The sequence below is a fragment of the Lycorma delicatula genome, chromosome 8, assembly GCF_047948215.1.
Source record: "Lycorma delicatula isolate Av1 chromosome 8, ASM4794821v1, whole genome shotgun sequence".
In the NCBI taxonomy this organism is placed as follows: Eukaryota; Metazoa; Arthropoda; class Insecta; order Hemiptera; family Fulgoridae; genus Lycorma; species Lycorma delicatula.
Window position 1 is genome coordinate 99,240,420 of NC_134462.1, and position 19,121 is coordinate 99,259,540.

A 19,121-nucleotide genomic window follows, 5' to 3' on the forward strand; every position below is an offset into this window, starting at 1 on the left:
TATGTGCCGATTACGAAGCATTAAATTTGTGAAAAAAGTTACCTATCCTTGAAGTAAAATGTTAAGGTTCGGGACCCATAAGGTCCGTTATCTGCCTGCTCCCTTGAAATTGCGACCACATTTAAATGATATCAATGACCACATACGGAGGAAATCATCATGGAAAATTTCAATCAAATCGATCAATCCGGTCTGTAGATATCAAGAAAAATACAAGCCAACATACGTACGTTCTTATATCTTACCGGAATTTTTTAATGCTAGAATTTTGTTTTATAGTTAGAAGGTATCATAAAACGCCAAGATCTGTAAAATTTGACCTGATTTAGCATAATTCCATGCATAGTATACCGCATAGGTATGTATTTTTACTTTCCCGGCTAGGGAAGTAAAAGTAAAGTAAAAATTAATTAAAGCTGTTACTTATATGAGCGACTGACTGTACATGTTAAAATTGTACTGCATTTATAAGATACTTTTATTTTTTCCGTTATCATTGCTTAATATTTGTTTATTTTAATATAATGAAGAAACAGACTGATATTCAAGAAAATTAATTGGAAAATATAGTGTAAAATATAATAATACATTTTCATGGATAACAGGTAGCCGTCGCTTAGGTTCGATAGTAGTGTTTCAATTTTTTTAAATTATTTTATAAAGATGCAAGTTCCCACCTTCTTTATTTTCCTGTTTAGCCTCCGGAACCACCGTAAGGTATTACTGCGGAGGATGAATGAGGACGATGTGTATAAATGTAAGTGAAGTATTCTCCATTCAAATCCAAATACAGGCTTATTTAGATTTACTTTCATACGAATTTGAAAACTAGATCGTGAATTCCGGTGCTCTTTGGTGGTTGGGTTTCAATTAACCACACATCTCAGGAATGGTTGACCTGAGACTACAAGATTACACTTCATTTTTACATTCATACATTTCATTCTCTGAAGTAATACCTTACGGTGATTCCAGAGGCTGAACACAAAAGGAAAAGGTTTCTCACCTTTTTGTTTCTTTAGGACAACTTTTTTTATACAGCCATTTTTTTTTTAGGCATATCCATATTTTGAATGAAATATATTAAGTGATAAATTAAGTTTCAAAATTGTTTTTTTTAAATTTAAATCTAAATTAAGAGTTACAAATCCATTGGTTATATTGTTTTTTTTTATGTAGATTAATATAAAAGAAAAGAAAATTAAATAAGAATTTAAAAAATATTTATTTTATTTTTTATTATTATTTTTTTAATTTATTTTATTTAATTTAAAATAAAGAAAGATTAGTTAAAAATACGCGTTTTCTACATTTGAAAATGTACGTTTAATTGTTAATCCTGTAGAGAGATTAAAATAATAATTAAATCTTTATGGATAAAACCGTAACAAGCATGCATTAAGTCACGTCCAACGTCACGGTTTACAACTCTCGTATTCAATCTACGCAATAAAACTGATGATGAATGCGCCTTTTCAATGCAATCACAATTCACTTCTGATCTTCCCTTAATGCACGGGAGTGATCCTTTTGTAAGAGAAAAACAAGTCTTTCTAAAATAGAGTATAATTACAGTTCCCTCAACACAAAGCCGCAAGGTCTTTTCATTAAAAAAAAAAAAAAAAAAAAAACATTAAAAACGATGATTTCTGTCAAGACGTTGTTATAATATTATGTAGTAATAGTAATAAATGGGAAACGTGTTGCTACATTATTCAAAATAAATTCTTTATTTTTTTGTTACATCTTAAATAATCTGTCAGTTTTGATAAATTACGTAAAAACAATCTATTAGAATTTCATTAATTTACAACTACACTATATTAAGTGCCATTTAATTTGGCGGATGGCTTTGTCGTGGTTCTACGACGCAAAAGAAAATATTGTGCAAAAAATTGAATAATACCATTATATTCATCAATATTTTCTTCGGAAAATTTTATAAAACACCAGCGTATCATTTACAGTTTTCTTTTTTATTGACTTGAAAATGGAAAAAGGTGGTTTTTAAGGACGATTTCAGAAAAAAAAAGTTTAGACTTCTATAAAAAAAAAGTAAAACAAGAGATAAATATTAAAAATTATAAAACAAGACTGACAAAAAAACATTTCCGACAAACATTGCTTATTAATATACGATAATTAAGGAGCATGTGGGTGAAAATCGGTTCAGCCGTTGAGCTGTTACAGTAGAACATACGTAAACCCTAAATACATTCACTTTTTTTGGGGCAAACGTGTAAAAACACCCACCAGGTTGCTCTAGTGGTGAACGCGTCTTCCCCAATTAGCTGATTTAGTAAAGATACCATCATAGTAAAGATAGTTTTTATATATGGATTTGAATACTAGGTCTTGAATACCGGTGTTCTTTGGTGGTTGGGTTTCAATTAACCACACATCTCAGGAATGGTCTAACTGAGACTGTACAAGACTACACTTCATCCTCTGAAGTAATACCTGAAAGGTAATCCCCGGAGGCTAAACAGGAAAAAAAGACGTGTAAAAACATTAGTAAGATAACTCAGCAAGTAATAGATACGAGACTTCTGAATCGTTTAGAATGAAGCATGTTGAGATACGAGTTATTAAAAGATGACTCATTCATCCGACAGATTTTTTCAATTTTTTTAAAATTCAAATATATATATAGCACATGACACTCCCGGTAACGTAAGGATTCCAACGCGGGGTCATACATCTAAATCGGTTCAGCCGTTGAGCGGCTGCGGTGGAGCATACATACATACACCTAAATACATTACACTCCTTTTTGGGCAGTAGTGTAAAAAATAGCCTACTCCTACGTCTAGTATCAGTTCAGTTACAATTTACAGCCTCGCGATCTAAATTTTGTTCAGTTGCCCATCTCTCGCCTGCGGAAGAGGCTGCAGAGCCTCGCGATGGATGCATGGCAGTAAGAATGGCACACCACGACTAAGGGAAACTCCTCATATAGATTTAAACAGGACCTGGGGAATGGTATGCCTCTCCTTCGATTTTAAGGGCAAAGGGTGCCTAGGTGCTCTCCAATCACACAAATTTGAAACCAATATTTGTTTCGGTTCCGCCTGGCAACTGATGAGCTGTGCGTCTGCGGGGAGGTCCAGTCGAACGAACATATGATGTTCGACTGCCCAGCTCTTGGGGGGGCCAGAACTCAGGCCACCCTGGAACTTACAGGTCAAAGGGAAAATTGGCCACTCATAAACAGCGAGTCAATGTGGCGTGTGCCGCATTATCGGACCGTGTGACTGTTCCTTGATGCCGTTGCTTTGTTCAACCGGCATCAGTAGTTTATTTAAGGGAAAGATTCCTATCTCACTGTTGTGGGAAGCTACCCGAGAGTTATGGCTGGCCATCAGCCAATTAAAGCTCCAAGCGCTTTAATATTGGTGGACAGGAACTTGCTGGCATTCATTGACCTAGGCGTGGCAGCGAATTGCTATCTTGACGTAATAAATTTAATTTATTGAATGTCATATATATTTTGGTAGTTGACGGGATGCGCCTACCCATTTTAGAATACATGACAAGTGAGCAGTGCGACACGAAGCAAGTGGTATGTGGCACCATGCTTAGTTCGCTCACGCAATTAGGTTAGCTCTAGGAGCTAGTTAGGACACTGGTCGCCAAACTGATTCGAGGCTCAGTAGCCGTTTGTGGCACAGATATTCGGTCTTATGATTTAGGACGACCGAATGGGGTTGTGGCGGGAGAAATGCCATGCAAATCAATCAATCAGTTCAATTACACGATTTTTAAAATGTTCATGACCTTTTTTTTTCATTCAAATATTTTAAACGGAAGTAAAGAGCCGAAATAAAATCTGTTTTTAAAAAGATTCCCAAATTGAAAACTGACTAACGGAAAAATTTTCAACCGCAACAAGATATATGAACTACTGACCTCGCTTATTTCGTATTGAATTTAAAAAATTTACTTCAACAACGAAAATAGTTAATTAAGTAAATATAATAACAATGTACAAAACGGATTTGTTTGATTCGTAATTGATTTTGGAAAGGCTAATTCAGTGTATAAAAAAAATCTTACCGTATCAGCATTAATATTTTATGAGATTTCTGGGACAGGTCGGACGTTATAGATCGTACAAACCGAAGTGACACAGATCCACATGTACAAGTATGCACAGTTCAGAAAAAATATATAATTTCTTAGCCGTTGTTTGTAAATGTCTTTTTCCAGCTACAGTTGACAGTGTATATACATTTATGAAAATTCATCATTTGTTTATATAAAAAAACTTGTCGCAGTTTATTATTGTTATTTTTCATTTCGTATAACAGATTATTCATAAGAATAGTTAAGAGTAAATAATTATGCGATGAAAGTGAGATTATTCATGACACAAAGATTGGGTTAGTGTACGTAAGGGTTGTAAGTGTCTTTTCACTGTGAGGAGCGAAGAACATCAACATCATATCTCTTGCCAGTTCGGCTTGGTTTGCTTGGCAATTCTTCCCTACCACCCCATTCGGTCGCCGTAAAGCATAAGACCGAATTTCTGTGCCACAAACGGCTAATGAGCCTCGAAACAGTTTAGCAACCAGTGTCCTAAACAGCTCCTAGAGCTTACCTGCCAGTTCGGCTTGTACAAGGTATACTAACTTATGACATTCAAGGAGATATTCCTGTACGAGGATTGACTATTACCCATACGTACAAAAAAACGTCAGCAATAATCAACGGTGTCAGATCAGGTGTTGAATCTATGGCAAGGTATCTTGGCGAAGGAAATTTCTCTCTTTGCCTTATCTAAAAAGGTATCCTTTCTACTAATAATGGTAATTTTCCAAGGAAATTCATTAGAGACACAGAATTAGTTTTGTAAAAAGATTTATTTACTATACTGAAGGTGGACTTCAAAACTTTATCAGGTGTCTCGTAAAGTTATTATCTTTTCAATTAGAAGGGATAAACTGTATTAGCCCCCATTTTTAAACGGAACATTTTATGAAAAATTTCATCGATTGTAGAAAAACCTTACTGAAAATTATCATAAATAAAGGTAAGCACGTAAATACATCATAAATACACAAACAGACGAAATGTGAAGAGGTTTTATTAAAACAATACCACGCTTCGTACGACTAAAAACTATTCTTAAAACGAGAAAATTTACGGAACTTTTTGTACATAGTGTCTCAAGAAGAAACTAAAATAATTTCATGAAATATTCTTCAAATGAAAATAAAGAAAAACGTTCATATAAACATGGACCTAGAAACGTTTCGTTTTCGATAGCTTCATATGGTCAAGTACGGCTTCAATTTAACCTAGAAGCAGAAATCGGGCGAAATTTCCGTAAGCTATAACTCGAAAACGAAGCGTTTCTGGGCTCACATTTATATGAACTATTTCTTTAATTTATGTTTATAAACTATATATTCTTTATTTTCACTTGCAGAACATGTCCTGAAATTTTTTCAGTTTCTTCGGGAGGTACTCGGAATTATATATTCTTTATTTTCACTTGTAGAACATGTCCTGAAATTTTTTCAGTTTCTTCGGGAGGTAGCCGAACTGTTAAAGATGTTGCGGAATGTTGAATCTGAACTTAAAAAAAACATAAACCTAAAATGGATCATTTTTATTCGTAATTCACCCAAATATTGTCTAAATAAATTCCAGATAACAAAACTAATGTAAAAAAATAAGTTTTAATATAATATATATCTCATATTTTTGATCGAGTGGTTATTAACTACGACTCTTCAAAGATAACTTTTTTTTTTGCTCTAATACTATATATACACATTACATGAAATAGTCATTTAAAACTTACCTGACCCAAATCTATTGTAAGATTAACTTCATTGTATTTCATCCCTCGAGATAACGGTGGACTTTGCCACCAGGTAGCAGCACCATCGACCGCAAATTCAGGAGGATGCTTTCTGTCTTCGCTCGCTGGATCACAATTATCGCAAACCTATAAAAAATAATTGGAACAAATGAAATGAATAAATTATAATAATCTGTATAAATAAAATAATAAGGAAAATAAATTAATAATTAAATCGCACAGATTACTGAGATAATCGGTAAAAAGAAAAAAATAGCCTTTTTTTCAATAATACTTTGCCGAGAATTTATATAAAGACAAAAAATTTGCTTATTAAATGAGGAAATAAGGAAGTACTTAGTTTGATTTTATTTCTTCATTTATATATATATATATATATATACCGGGTGATTAAAAAAGTATTTCACAATTTTAAAAGCGTGTAAAGATTTATTGAAATAATTTCAATTGAATAATTTAATTGAAAAGATTCGGTTGATATCTCATTTCATAGCAAAACACATTAAATTTTGATCACGTAGTTCATTATTACCTTTCTTTTTCCTGTTTAGCCTCCGGGAATTACCGTTCAGGTATTACTTCAGAGGATGAATGAGGATTTTCAGTCTCAGTTCGACCATTCCTGAGATGTGTGGTTAATTGAAACCCAACCACCAAAGAACACCGGTATCCACGATCTAGTATTCAAATCGGTATAAACGTAACCGCCTTTAGTAGGACTTGAACGCTGGAACTCTCGATTTCCAAATCAGTTGAGTTGGGAAGACGCGTTCATCACTAGACCAACCCGGTGGGTTAGTTCATTATTACCGAATTCGACCACCAGCACTGTCCACTGTTGTTAAAAATGGATACATTTACTGGTGCGGTTCGTGCTCGCTGTGTATTTTGGTTTCACAATTAGCAGTCAGCAACTGTAGTTCAACGTAATTTTCGTGGAGAGTACGGTAGGGAGTCTCCTAATAGGCAAAAAATTTACTTTTGGTAGTAAACCTTCGTTGAGACGGATTGTTCTCCTTACAGGAGACAACCGTAAATGGTATCGTTTATGCTTCAAAATTGTATAATTTTTCGGTTAAACGATAATGACCAAAATAGACGCCAATACTATCATCCCAACCCCGTAGGGGAAAGCCTTGAAAAGCCTTTGGAAAACCTTGTGACGTTACCGGTCGTCACACCACGCCCTACGTTCCAAGCCCTGATGGGCTTTACTGGAGATCGTCTTTAGACCCTCTCTCAGAGGAGATTGTCTTTAGACAATCTGGAGATGTCTTTAGACATCTCTCAGTCATCAGCCAGGTCTCGGTCGGGATGCAACCAATGTAAATGCCTGGGCAGACATTTGCGTCAGTAAAATACGTCAAATTTCGCCTTCACGTAGGCCTCAAACGGACATCTTCACATCCAACCTAACATGATTCCCTCAAACTAACTAAGCGAAACCGCGAACCCCGCTCCTAGTCCTGATTTGACAGCACCGTTCGTGACTATGAATGCCTCAGAAAACGAAGAAGTTTAAAGTTAAATCAGTGCTACACTCATACCAATCAAAATTATACCAATGTCATACGCAACATAGAAATTCAGATCTACACCCAAATAAGTCGACCAGTTTAGGTCACCTAACAAACGGAACGCAACCTCATTCCGGTCCGCACAGGAGCCGGGGTCAAACCCCGCACAACCACCCGGTCCCATCTTCGTGTCTCACGTGGTATTACCAAGTCATGAACAGGAGCGCCACCAGCGGAGGGAAGCAACGCCCCCGGTCGCACGGGTTAACAAACCCCTCGACATTACTATCAGCAAGACGGGGAACAATCTCACTACCGCAGAAGTTCGAGACTTTCTTGTAGTTCAGTGGATCGGTCGTGAAGGCCCAATTGCATGGCCACCTCGCTACTCAGATTTAACTCCGCTGGATTTTTTTGTGGGGTTTCATTAAAGATCGGGTTTATGTTCCACCTTTCACCTTTACCTGCTGATCTTTTTGAGCTAAAACTTCGAATTAACGCCGCAGCTGAAAAGGTAACGCTCGACTTGCCGGCTACAGTCTGAAATGAAATCGACTTCAGGTAGGATGTGCGTAGCATTTCAAATGGAATCCATATCGAACCGAAATGAATGTTGGATGACAGATTTGATGTGTTTATCTATGAAATAAGACCTCGACCGACTTTATAACTTATCTTAATAAATTTTTATATGCTTTTAAAGTTGTGAATTCCTTTTTGAATCACGCGATATATATTTAGGTTTGCTTTGGTTTCTTAAGTTTGGACTGTTTATTTATAAAATTTTAAAATAAACCCATAAAATCGACTTTAAAAAGGCTTTAAGCTAGATACTTTTTCCATTGTTTAATTTTTTTATTTTTTACTTTCTGCATCAAATTAAAAACAATTACCATTACTGACCCGTAGACTGCATGATAACCTTTTTTATTTTTTTTATTTATTTTTTCTTATCCCCCGGGCCGGATCCTGCAGTTAAGTATTACACAGCCCAGGGGAGTGTCCTTTACTCTAACGGGCCTCCACGTCTCTGCCCGCCGGTCGGATCTCACTTCGCGCCCGCCTCAAACTCCTACCAGGTACGCCGTACCTGAGTCCCCACTCCAGGACTCCGTCTTTTTCGCGCGCATTGATAAGCTTTAGTTATCTTCATAGTCACGCAAGACGGTTAATCAAAATCTTAAATTTTATTGTCTTAAAAACAATATCACAATGTCACAGAGGATTATAAGATAAAAATACAGTTATTTAATTACTTCACGTTTTCAAGGTTTTTTCGTTGTAGGTTTTGAAAATTTTTATTTATTTTTTTTCCACTATTTTGCATGATGTATGTCATATATTTATTATTATTATTTTATTTATTTTGTCTATATGTTCTAACAGTAAGTAACTGTATTTGTAAGAAAGTTTGTCAGTCTCTGAATAACCTGATCGAACCGCCAACACGCGACAATATTTTTAACTACTCATAAACAGTTTAATAAGATAAAAAAACTTCAGTAAACAAACAGAAATCTTATCACAAATAGTTTATTCACAAAAAATCATTATTCACAAAAAGGTTTTGGGACATTTTATTCAATTTTTCAAATCAAAAACCATGAGAAATTATTAATTGTACCCCTTAATTAACGTCCTTTAAATTTCATTACGATCTCATTTCACTGGGGTAGCTGAAATCCGAGCGCAAGTTTTCACTAGCCGTACCTCGCAAACGAAGCATTTTAGGACTTGTTTTCATTATTTTCACGAGTAGAATAGGTTATGAAAGTCTCGGAAGAACTCCGAGTTACATTCTATAGTTGGAGATTAATTAATAAAAAAATGTACTAATAGATATTTACCAAGAACGAAGCGTAACTAATTGAGCTATGTGTACTATGTAAATATATCTGAAGGACGGAAGACGTTGCTAACAATAGTTCATGCGGTATAAGTAAACAGTTTACAAACTTCACAATACGCAGAATTGCGTATCTTTTATCGACTATAAAAGAAAAAAAGAGAATATAAAAGAAATTGACCGTTATAACTATTAAATAGAAAGTAAAACATAAGATTATTTATTATTGATAATATAATTCGACAAAACGGTCATTAAAAGAGATTCAATTTCTTTAAAATATTTGAAAGAGAGTAAAAGGATAAGGAGAGAAAAAATATTTAAATTCGTAAGGCCAACAATCAAAGATGTTAAAATATAATTTTTATAATTATGATACTGTATTAGCTATATTGAGAATTCTGTTATCAGAGAAACCGGACAACAGCCGATCGACGATTACAAATAATTTGTCTGTAATAACACCATAATTTTCACTGCTGATTACATCCGATGTATATAACTCACGGATCCACAAGACAAAAGGATAAATTTATTTTTTTGCATTTTACTATACGTCGCAGCCTTTTGTTATGATTGTTACAAGTAAGCACATTAAAGTATAAATGAATACTAGTCAAAGTTTCTTTCTCTGTGTGTAATGATGTACAATATGTAGCCAGTTCCTATGATAAATAAAGTGAAGGGCTATCACTTTTAGGGCTAAATTTATAATCCCGATGTGGAAAAGTATGTTCGGGCATAATAAAAGATGCGATAAGAAACCACCTCATTCCTCATTCTCCAACGGGATTCTACGATTGTCATTCTTGAGAATGGTCCTCCTAACCTATACATCTATAGACCTCTTCATTTCGAAATTTATGTACCGATATAATTTTCAACATTATGTAAAAACACATTTCAAAAACCGAATTAATTTCCGTTTTGATTCTTTTACCATCCACGTTTCGCTATCATAAGGCATTAAGTTCCAAAAATAATGTTAAAAATTTTTTTAATTCTTAGATCTATATTTGATACTATTAGATTTATTTTCTACATAAAAGCTAACCTTGCTCGTACATGGGTTACTACATTCATCCTTTGTAATAAATACTCCCTAAATACTAAAATTATATTACGTCTCGTACTGTTTGTTGTGTTTTAATGTCTTAACATTTGATTCCTCATTACATTTTTATTTATTTATTTAATACCTTGCTCATATAAAAAACATTTTTCTTTTTTCTTTTTACTTTCCCGTCTAGATAGCGCTAATCGTTCCAGTTTGGGAATATACGGTTTTCACCGGTTCTTGACGTTTTAACACCTAACGAACCCAAAAAACCGGATGGAAATTTTCCCAGATGTTAATGTTCATATGTACTACTGTGTGTTCGGTGTTGGCCTCTAAATCACCTTATATATCCAGAACTACTGGACGATTTTGATCAAACTTGATCAGATAACTTCTACATAAGGGGCACTGATGTCATTAAATTTTCAGCTCAAAAGGTCAACTACGTGAGGCTGTAGAACAAGGTCACCCTATGTATCTCGAGATTTCGCCTAATTAAGGTCTTATTTTTCTCAGGCACATTTGTTAACAAATAAAAAATAACAATACCTGCAAAAAATTATTTTGCAAAATCGCACCCCTACCTCAAAAAATGCTGTTGTAGTCGTGACGTCACATGTGAGTAGTAAAATTAAATAAATTAATATTGATAAATATTGAAAGTGTAAAAAAGTAAAACGGTCTGGCTGGGTTTCGAACTCGATTGCCTCGTTAACTCGGTACCTGGTGCGTTAAGCCTCCCGGCTACATCAGTCTGCCGACCGTACGAGCGAAATTTTTTTTATGTAAGTTGTGAAATTGCATTAGTTTAGTTAGTGCAGACTGTCGCCGCTAGTACCACCACACTTGTGCAAATTAAATACGGTATGCGCACGCGCTTTAATTACAATTATTGAATTAAATATACGAAAAAATATTATATTTAAATAAAATGATAAATATTTTAAATTAAGTTGTGTGTATGTGTGTGTAAACCGTGTATCAGAAACAACACACAGCTGTAGTCCTACAAATTTTATCCTTTTATCCAGCCCTATCGAATGAAAGGGTATCACGGTAGACATATTTTTTAAACCATTTTTTTAGTCTTGTTGAATAACTTGGCACTAACTAGGGCCAACTTATTGAAGTAAATAATTATTCTTATATATAAATTTTTAAACCCCCAAAAACAGGGGGTCGAATGGGAACAGTAATTAAAATATTATTAAGATATTAAAGATCCATTTGTATCTAGTATTAATGTAGACGATATGCCAATTTTTTTATAATTTCTGATTCTTTATAACAGTTTTTAAGCTGTATCTGTTATTAAAAATGTTGTATGAGATAGCTGTCGAGCAAAGGAGTGAAGTGAAACCTTTTTACCAACAATCTTGAATTTTTTTTTTAGCAATAGAAGTCAAATCGGACCCAAATATTTTTACTAAATATTTTGAAATTGTTCTCAATTGAACTCTTAAACATTTCGTAATTAAATCATTAATATTTAAATACCTTATGACATATCTGAAATAAAAATCTGTCAAGGACAAAGTAGGAAACGTTAAACAATCCTTTGCCGGATGTTTTTTTTTACATTTTAGAACTATTACGTTTTTGGTTATGATCTTCACTTCAACTGTTGATGAAATTGATGATTGTAATAAAGAATTACTGCGGGGATAAGAAATACCACATTACCATTCAGTGCTTTATATTTAAATAAAATTAAAACGTTTCAAAAATTCCCAGTAGAAATTTTCGTGATCATTTTTACTATTGGCAGGTTTTAGGTAATTAAAAACAAAACAGCCTTGTTATCAAAACTTATTCTTTTGAACTAAAAAAAATTATCTATTTATTTATTTTGAATGGTTCAAATGTAAATTGTAGACGAAATAAAACAATTTTATGTTACGATTAAGAACAGAATATTTTTTCGCAGTGTATAAAAAAGAATGACCCGATTTCAAAACCATATGCCAGTACGACTATGCATGACCAGCGAATATGCAGGCGTCTATGCAACAGAAGCCGTTTTCTGTTCTATACTTTACTAAGACAGAATCCATAATACCGGTTCATTGTGAATTTCGACAGCGTTTCAGGATTGACCCACCATCGGCTAAGAAGAGTCGTCGCTAATAAAATAATTTAATGAATCGAGGTGCTTATGTAAGGGGAAGAGTCGAGAGCGATCACGTACTTCAAATGAAATTGTACAAAGAATTCAAGAAGCTTTTCATCGAAGCCCGAACAAGCTTACTCGTCGCACTAGCCGAGAACTTGCGATCCCTCATACCACTGGTTGGTGTGTGTTAAGCCGATGCTTACATTTCAGGCCGTACCGATTAGAAACTCTCCAGATAACAGACAAAAGAAAACGTAAAGATTTCTGTGATATGCTCTTAGCACTTGTGGTTGATAGGCTCTTACAGCGGTTAATTTTTAGTGATGAAGCAACATTCCATTTAAGCGGTAAAGTTTTACGTCACAACGTTCGCATGTGGGACTTGAGAATCCGCATGAGACTGTACAGCAAGAGAAAATTCACCATTTTTTTCTACAGTTTCATTTAAAAAAATAAGGGCCTTTGGTTTTTGAAGGAAACACAGTAAAGAGAATTCTTATCTTGAGATCCTACGGGACTGGCCTTTTACACCGAAATGAATTCGTCGGTTTCTAAATAAAACATCGCCTCGACCCTGGATAGAACGCTAACTGTTGGCTCACAAGATCCCCAGACATTAGCCACCTTGTACCTTTTTCTTGTGGGAATAGTGAAACAAAGAATTTGTGTTCAACCATTTCTTTTAACCTCCGGGACCACCGTTAGGTATTACTTCAGAGGATGAATTGATTGACAATTTTTGTAGCGTGTGAAAATACCATGCCTGACCGGGATTCGAACCCGGGACCTCCGGATGAAAGGCCGAAGCGCTACCACTCGCACCACGGAGGCCGACTGTGTTTAACCATTATCTGGTGATTTAAATTAGCTGAAGACCAGGATTATAGACTGTGTGCAAAACGTTTGCGGAAGAATTGAACTATCGTCTTGCTGTTATCCGTGCAGCAGATGGAGGACATGTAGAACATTTAAAACTAGTTATGTGAAATTTTAAACATTTTTGAATAGTATGTAATTTATCTTGTAATTATAATTTACTTTTATTACGAAAAACACATCTATTTGAAAACCGGTCATTCTTTTTTATACACGCTGAATTTTATTTTTATGATATTTCAGATGTGCTTCATATTTATTTTAACAAAGAAGATAGAATATCAAAAATAAAAAGTGAAAAATTACATATCCTTGCCGGAAATAAACCCGAAATCAGCCGACATGGAAACTATCTGGCCGGCTGACCACTACTGCGCTGTTAACGTTAAGATCTAGCTGGCCTCCGTGGCAGCGCCTCGGCCTTTCATCCGGAGATCCCGGGTTCGAATCCCGGTCAGCCATGACATTTTCATATGCTAAAAATTGTCACTTCATTTCATCCTCTAAATCAACACCTAACGGTGGTCCCGGAGGCTAAAAAAAGCTCAAGATCTGATACAAGAGAAAATTATACAACCGGCCGATTTATGATCAGGTGATCGGTGACTCGGTGGTTAAATACTCATCTAACGGAAATATTCTTTAAATATAAAGAATACAATCGTAATTGATTTCTATTACGTAGATTAAAATTACATCGCAATAAAAAATGTGCCATTATTAAAAGAACATCACCTATTACCAGAATGTTTTTATTTTTAAATCTAACCTACCGAAACAGAATTGTTTTCATGTAACTCAACATATCTAGCGTATTCAAAAGATCCTATTCCGTTAAGTAATCTTCCGTTACCATTTTTAATAAATTACTAACCGATTTAAAAGCTCTTCTCATCAGTTAATTCAAAATAACATTAAAACTATTTTCTTTTGATGAAACAATATTACTCTATCGTTGAGTTTTATAAAAATAATAATAATAATTTTAAAGAAATAATACGGGTTCGATTGTCGGTCATACATTGCATTTTTCACACAACAAAATTCATTATCACCCATCTAGCAACTATTATTTGGCGTCAGCCTGTGGGGAATGAATAAAAAAAAAACTTGAATTTCGAAGAAAATTAAGATTTTCATTTAACAGGTATAAAAAGTACACATAATATGCTGAAATATTTGTCAAAACTGCCTTCTGAACTGTCAATTATTTTGTGATTATATTCTACTTTTAGTTCGTTTTAAAGAGGTTTAGTCACAGACTCAAAATCAACCCTTCAGTTCGAAAGTTGTATTATTTTCATACCATATTTTAAAAGCCTAGTACAGTACATTCTTTGCCTTCCTTATATCTCATTACCAGTCAGCGGTATATTCCAAATAGATATTTTCGTTTTTAACAGCCTTTCCTCTTTCTAACCAGACATTCAAAACAAATGTTAAATTAAATTATTACACTAACGTGTGAAATAAAAGTATGTGTGTGTGTGTAAAAGAAACGAAAAGGATTTCAGGAGATTTTCTAAAAGTAAAAGTGAAAATTAAGTAAAAATTCATATAAAAATTGCACCAGATACGCTTTGTTTTCGAGTTACAGCTAGCGAAAATGTTCGACCTGATTTCTCCTTAAAATGTAAAATAAAGCCAAACTGAAATTCCTGGAACCCCAATTAAGAGATGAATGTAAGGGTTTCATGTGGTTTTTGACCTGCAAATTGAATAAAACAGGACCCAGAATTATACATGAAGTAATCTTTGACAAAATTATTGTAAAAGATAAAAAATCTGATATGAACACCACATGACATCCCTATACGCCTATTAAATTACATATACACATTTTTAAAAGTAAATGAAATTTTATTTTACAAATAACTTCTGATTTTTTTCATGTTTTTTTTTTTATTGCTATTATTGAATTATTATTGATTGTAAAAGTTTTTTTTTACAATCAGAGGTTAATAATCATTAATAGATTAATATATTTAAATTAAAAAAAAAAAATCAGTAATGAAGTCGGATTCCAACCGATGTGCCTTCCCCTTGTAAGAGCCAGATATTTCATTAATTAAAATTTTATTTGGCTATAACTTCGGAACCATGAAAATAAGTACTACTTATGATATATCGTTGAAAAGCTCTCAATAAGAGCTTAATAGTGCAGTTAAGAAAAAGTCCAAAATCCAAATTTTTTGGAGGTTGGGCTTTTTTGGACACTTTTGGTCGTCGATTGCAATCAAAAGGGGAGGTGCACAAATAAATATTACAGTCCTAAATTCAAAATTTCAACATCCTACGGCTAATCGTTTTTGAGTTACGCGAAATGCATACGTACGCACGTTCAAACGTCACGCCGAAACTAGTCAAAATGGATTTAGGGATGGTCAAAATGGATATTTCCGTTGAAATCTGAAAACCGACATTTTTCGCGCTCACAATACTTCCTTTACTTTGTGAAGGAAATAAAAATTATGACGTACAACAATTTTTTTTTACATTTGACGTACAAGAACTTTGTTAAACTGCCCGTAAATAACTAAAATTTTACAATAAACTTTGTATAGAATTAAATTCTGAAAAAATTGTATAAGTAACGTTGACTGAAGATGAAGATTAATTTAATTTTTATTAATTCAAAACGTAGCAGAAGAATATCTATTATAATATTAAACCGAAAAAAGAATCATTTCAATATTAGAAAATATCTAAAAACAAAATCAATTATGAATTTTCAACGTGATTGAAATTATACGAAATAATCCTGATACATTAAGATAAGCCGCTCAAGGAATTTTAAGTCGAGCGGGATATTGTATAAACTGTGAAAGAGGACATTTTGAATAATTATAAGCAATAGTAAGTTTTTTAATACGATTTTGTTTCTACTGTATTTCTAGTTGATTTTGTTTCTAGATATTTTCCTAAAGAGTTCTAAGGTTCAAATCCTAGTAAAGAGGCTACTTTTATACTGATCAGAATACTAGATCGTGGATACCGGTGTTCTTTGGGGGTTGGGTTTCAATTAACCACACATCTCAGGAATGGTCGAACTGAGATTGTACAAGAATACGCTTCATTTAATTCTCATCCATCCTTACGGTGATAAGTAATTAAGTAATACCTTACGGTGGTTTCAAAGGCTAAACAGAAATTGAGCGTTAATTGTCTGTTTAATGAAAGCAGCTTTACCCGTTCCTGAGAAATGTTTTTGTTGAAAATCACAAAATGGCGTCCAGAAGGAAAACAAAGCAAAACAGAACTTACGCCGATATGAACTTTTTTGCTCATTTTGGTGTCCTGAATCAATTCCTGAAATTCGGCTAATACGTCTCGGCTAATACTTCAGCCATGTTTCGGTGAATTTTTAAACTTTTCTTAGTTCAGTTGACGTTTCTAACGTAAATTTTCTCAGAAATAAAATCTCTACAAATATTGTAAAATTTTATTTATTTACTGATAATTTAAGTTATTGTAATCAAATATAAAAATATGATACCAATTTTTTTTAATTTAAAACTATTTTTTCAATAATTACAAGAGATGCAATTGTGGAACTTGTTTTATTCAATTTTTCAGGTCAAAAATCATATGAAAACATAAAAAACTCTTAAATCTAAATTTAAGGAATTTCAATGTGGCTTCAATTTTATCTTTGTAGCAGAAATCAGCAATTTTTACAAGAATGTTTACTTTATTTTCACTAGTAGAACATGTTCTGAAATTATTTCCATTTCTCCCTGCGACATTATGTATTAATTATACTCTACCACACAATGGTAAATAATAAAAAAATAATAATTCATTAGTTTATGCTATTTATCCCGTGTTCAATATTTTTCATAGGTTATACTTAAAAAAAACTTTAACTTTGTAATCTTAAATTTTAACCTTAATTTAGGATTGTTGATTTTAACAGCACGGTACATCTTTTTATGGAAAATATTCCCTTAAATTCATGTGTTATTAATTCTGTTCTGTTATTAATACTGATTTGTGTTCGGTGTAAAAGGTAATAATTTATAGGCTATTATGTTATTATATGTTCGTACATGTGCACTCGCACATACACGCTCACTTGTATATTACATTATAAAGACTCTGCGGTTGAACAGCCGACGACTTTCAATCGCTACAATCGAGTCTGTCTAATTTTGCCGTGTTTTGAATGTTATTCACATCGTCCCTAATACGCTTCAGCTGTTGATGGTCAACCATCAATTTTAATGACCCTTAAATTTTAACTATATAATTTTATCTGAGTATAGCACTTATTAACAAAATCTACGTATAAACTGATTTACGTGAGCAAATAGTAGGGTCTTACTGGTTATACAAACACTTTTAGCACCGCATTTTTGTCTGACTTCATTTTACTTTATCTTATACCGTTTATGTTTTGTTAAATAGTACTGTAATTAAATTTTATGTTATCGTATTTGTATTATGTGATTCCAATTACATAATTTTTTCATATATTTATATTTTTCTTAATATTTTCTAATAAATGTTTGTTAGTTTTGAAAAATATATACGCTAATTCAATATATTCGTGATGTAACAGCTTCAATAGATAAAAAAATAATTTAGGAACACTGTAGAGAAACCGATTTCTAATACTGTTTACTAAATTAGTATTTAAAATCTACTACCAACATGGTTTCCTATTTGTGTTTCATAATTTATTTGATCTATTTTAATCAAAAATTATAGTCATTAATATTTTAAAGTCCAAAAGTATTTGAAATAAAGATTTGTCAAGGGCGAAGTTGGGAAAGTTATGAAATCCTTTGCCGGTTTTTTATAAGTCGGGGAGTTGTTACACAAATAAAATCGTTACAGAATCTAAAAAAACAAACTGATATGTAATCAATTAAAAGCCATGGAAAGGAATTTGTCTATAAAACCTCCACCATCTCAAATTTTGATTTTATAAACAAAGAAATAGTAAAATAAATTTAATAATTGTGTTTTTTATGATCATTTAACCTATCACAAATCTGATGATCGGCTTTATTAAAATTCATAATAAAAAACTAATTTTCATTAACCGATAATATTTTACATTAAAACATGAATCATTTGTTTATACATTTGATGAAAAACATACACTATAGCTATTTAATAAATTCCAACTGTTGTATTCGTTACATACACCATTTAATTACAGAGTTGAATTCTTATTTTTATTATTTCAAGATTCAAAATTTTTCTTTGGAATAAATTACAGGAATAATTTAAACAAGTTCCACCTAACAAAAATTAAAATAGATAATTAACAACGTTTATGTCGTCTTACCAATCCTTGTATTAACACTGTGCCCTGTTCTGCAAAACCAACAAGTTTACAATATAATTCTGGAGCTGTTGTCCCTTCACCACAAGTTGCCGTCGCTTCAATTCTACGTCCCAACGCTAAATTGAAATATGGCGGTGTTAAAACTTCGGCACCGATAAAGGCCGGTAAATAGTATAATACTATTGTTATCCATAGTAAACGAGCCCGTAACGACCGAACACCCTCACCCATTCTCAACTACTACTAAATTACATTACAACTAACCGTCAACCCGGCTGCCGAACACCGCGCTACTTACAGTGTTCTACCACCCTCCGTTAGATGAAATATCCCTTTACGTAAAATAATTCCCCTTTCAAAAATAAGAAAATAAATCTCACGGAATTTGCTCTGAATTAATAAATTGCAATGTTGTATTAACCTCATTTAAATAAAATATCTTAAATAATTATCAAAACTGACAATTATTATATTTATAGTATTAGACTTTCATATAAATTGAGAAAAAGGTGAAAATTAAAAACTACGCTACTTTTTTCCCTGTTAATCTCCGATTATATAAAAGGAAAATTTAGTAATTACC

At 33.1% G+C, this 19,121-nt stretch overlaps 1 protein-coding gene across 1 annotated transcript in view; it reads right to left on the reverse strand.

Moving 5' to 3' along the window:
• The window catches only part of LanA (laminin subunit alpha), a 267,274-nt gene extending 248,471 nt beyond the window's left edge, over positions 1–18,803 (reverse strand). Inside the window, exons 1-2 of the mRNA XM_075372885.1 lie at positions 18,539–18,803; positions 5,810–5,956 (exon numbers count right to left, since the gene is read on the reverse strand). Coding sequence (XP_075229000.1) covers positions 5,810–5,956; positions 18,539–18,769 — 378 coding nt within the window. The 5' untranslated portion in view covers positions 18,770–18,803. The remainder of the gene's footprint in view (positions 1–5,809; positions 5,957–18,538) is intronic.
• Positions 18,804–19,121: the final 318 nt, after the last annotated feature.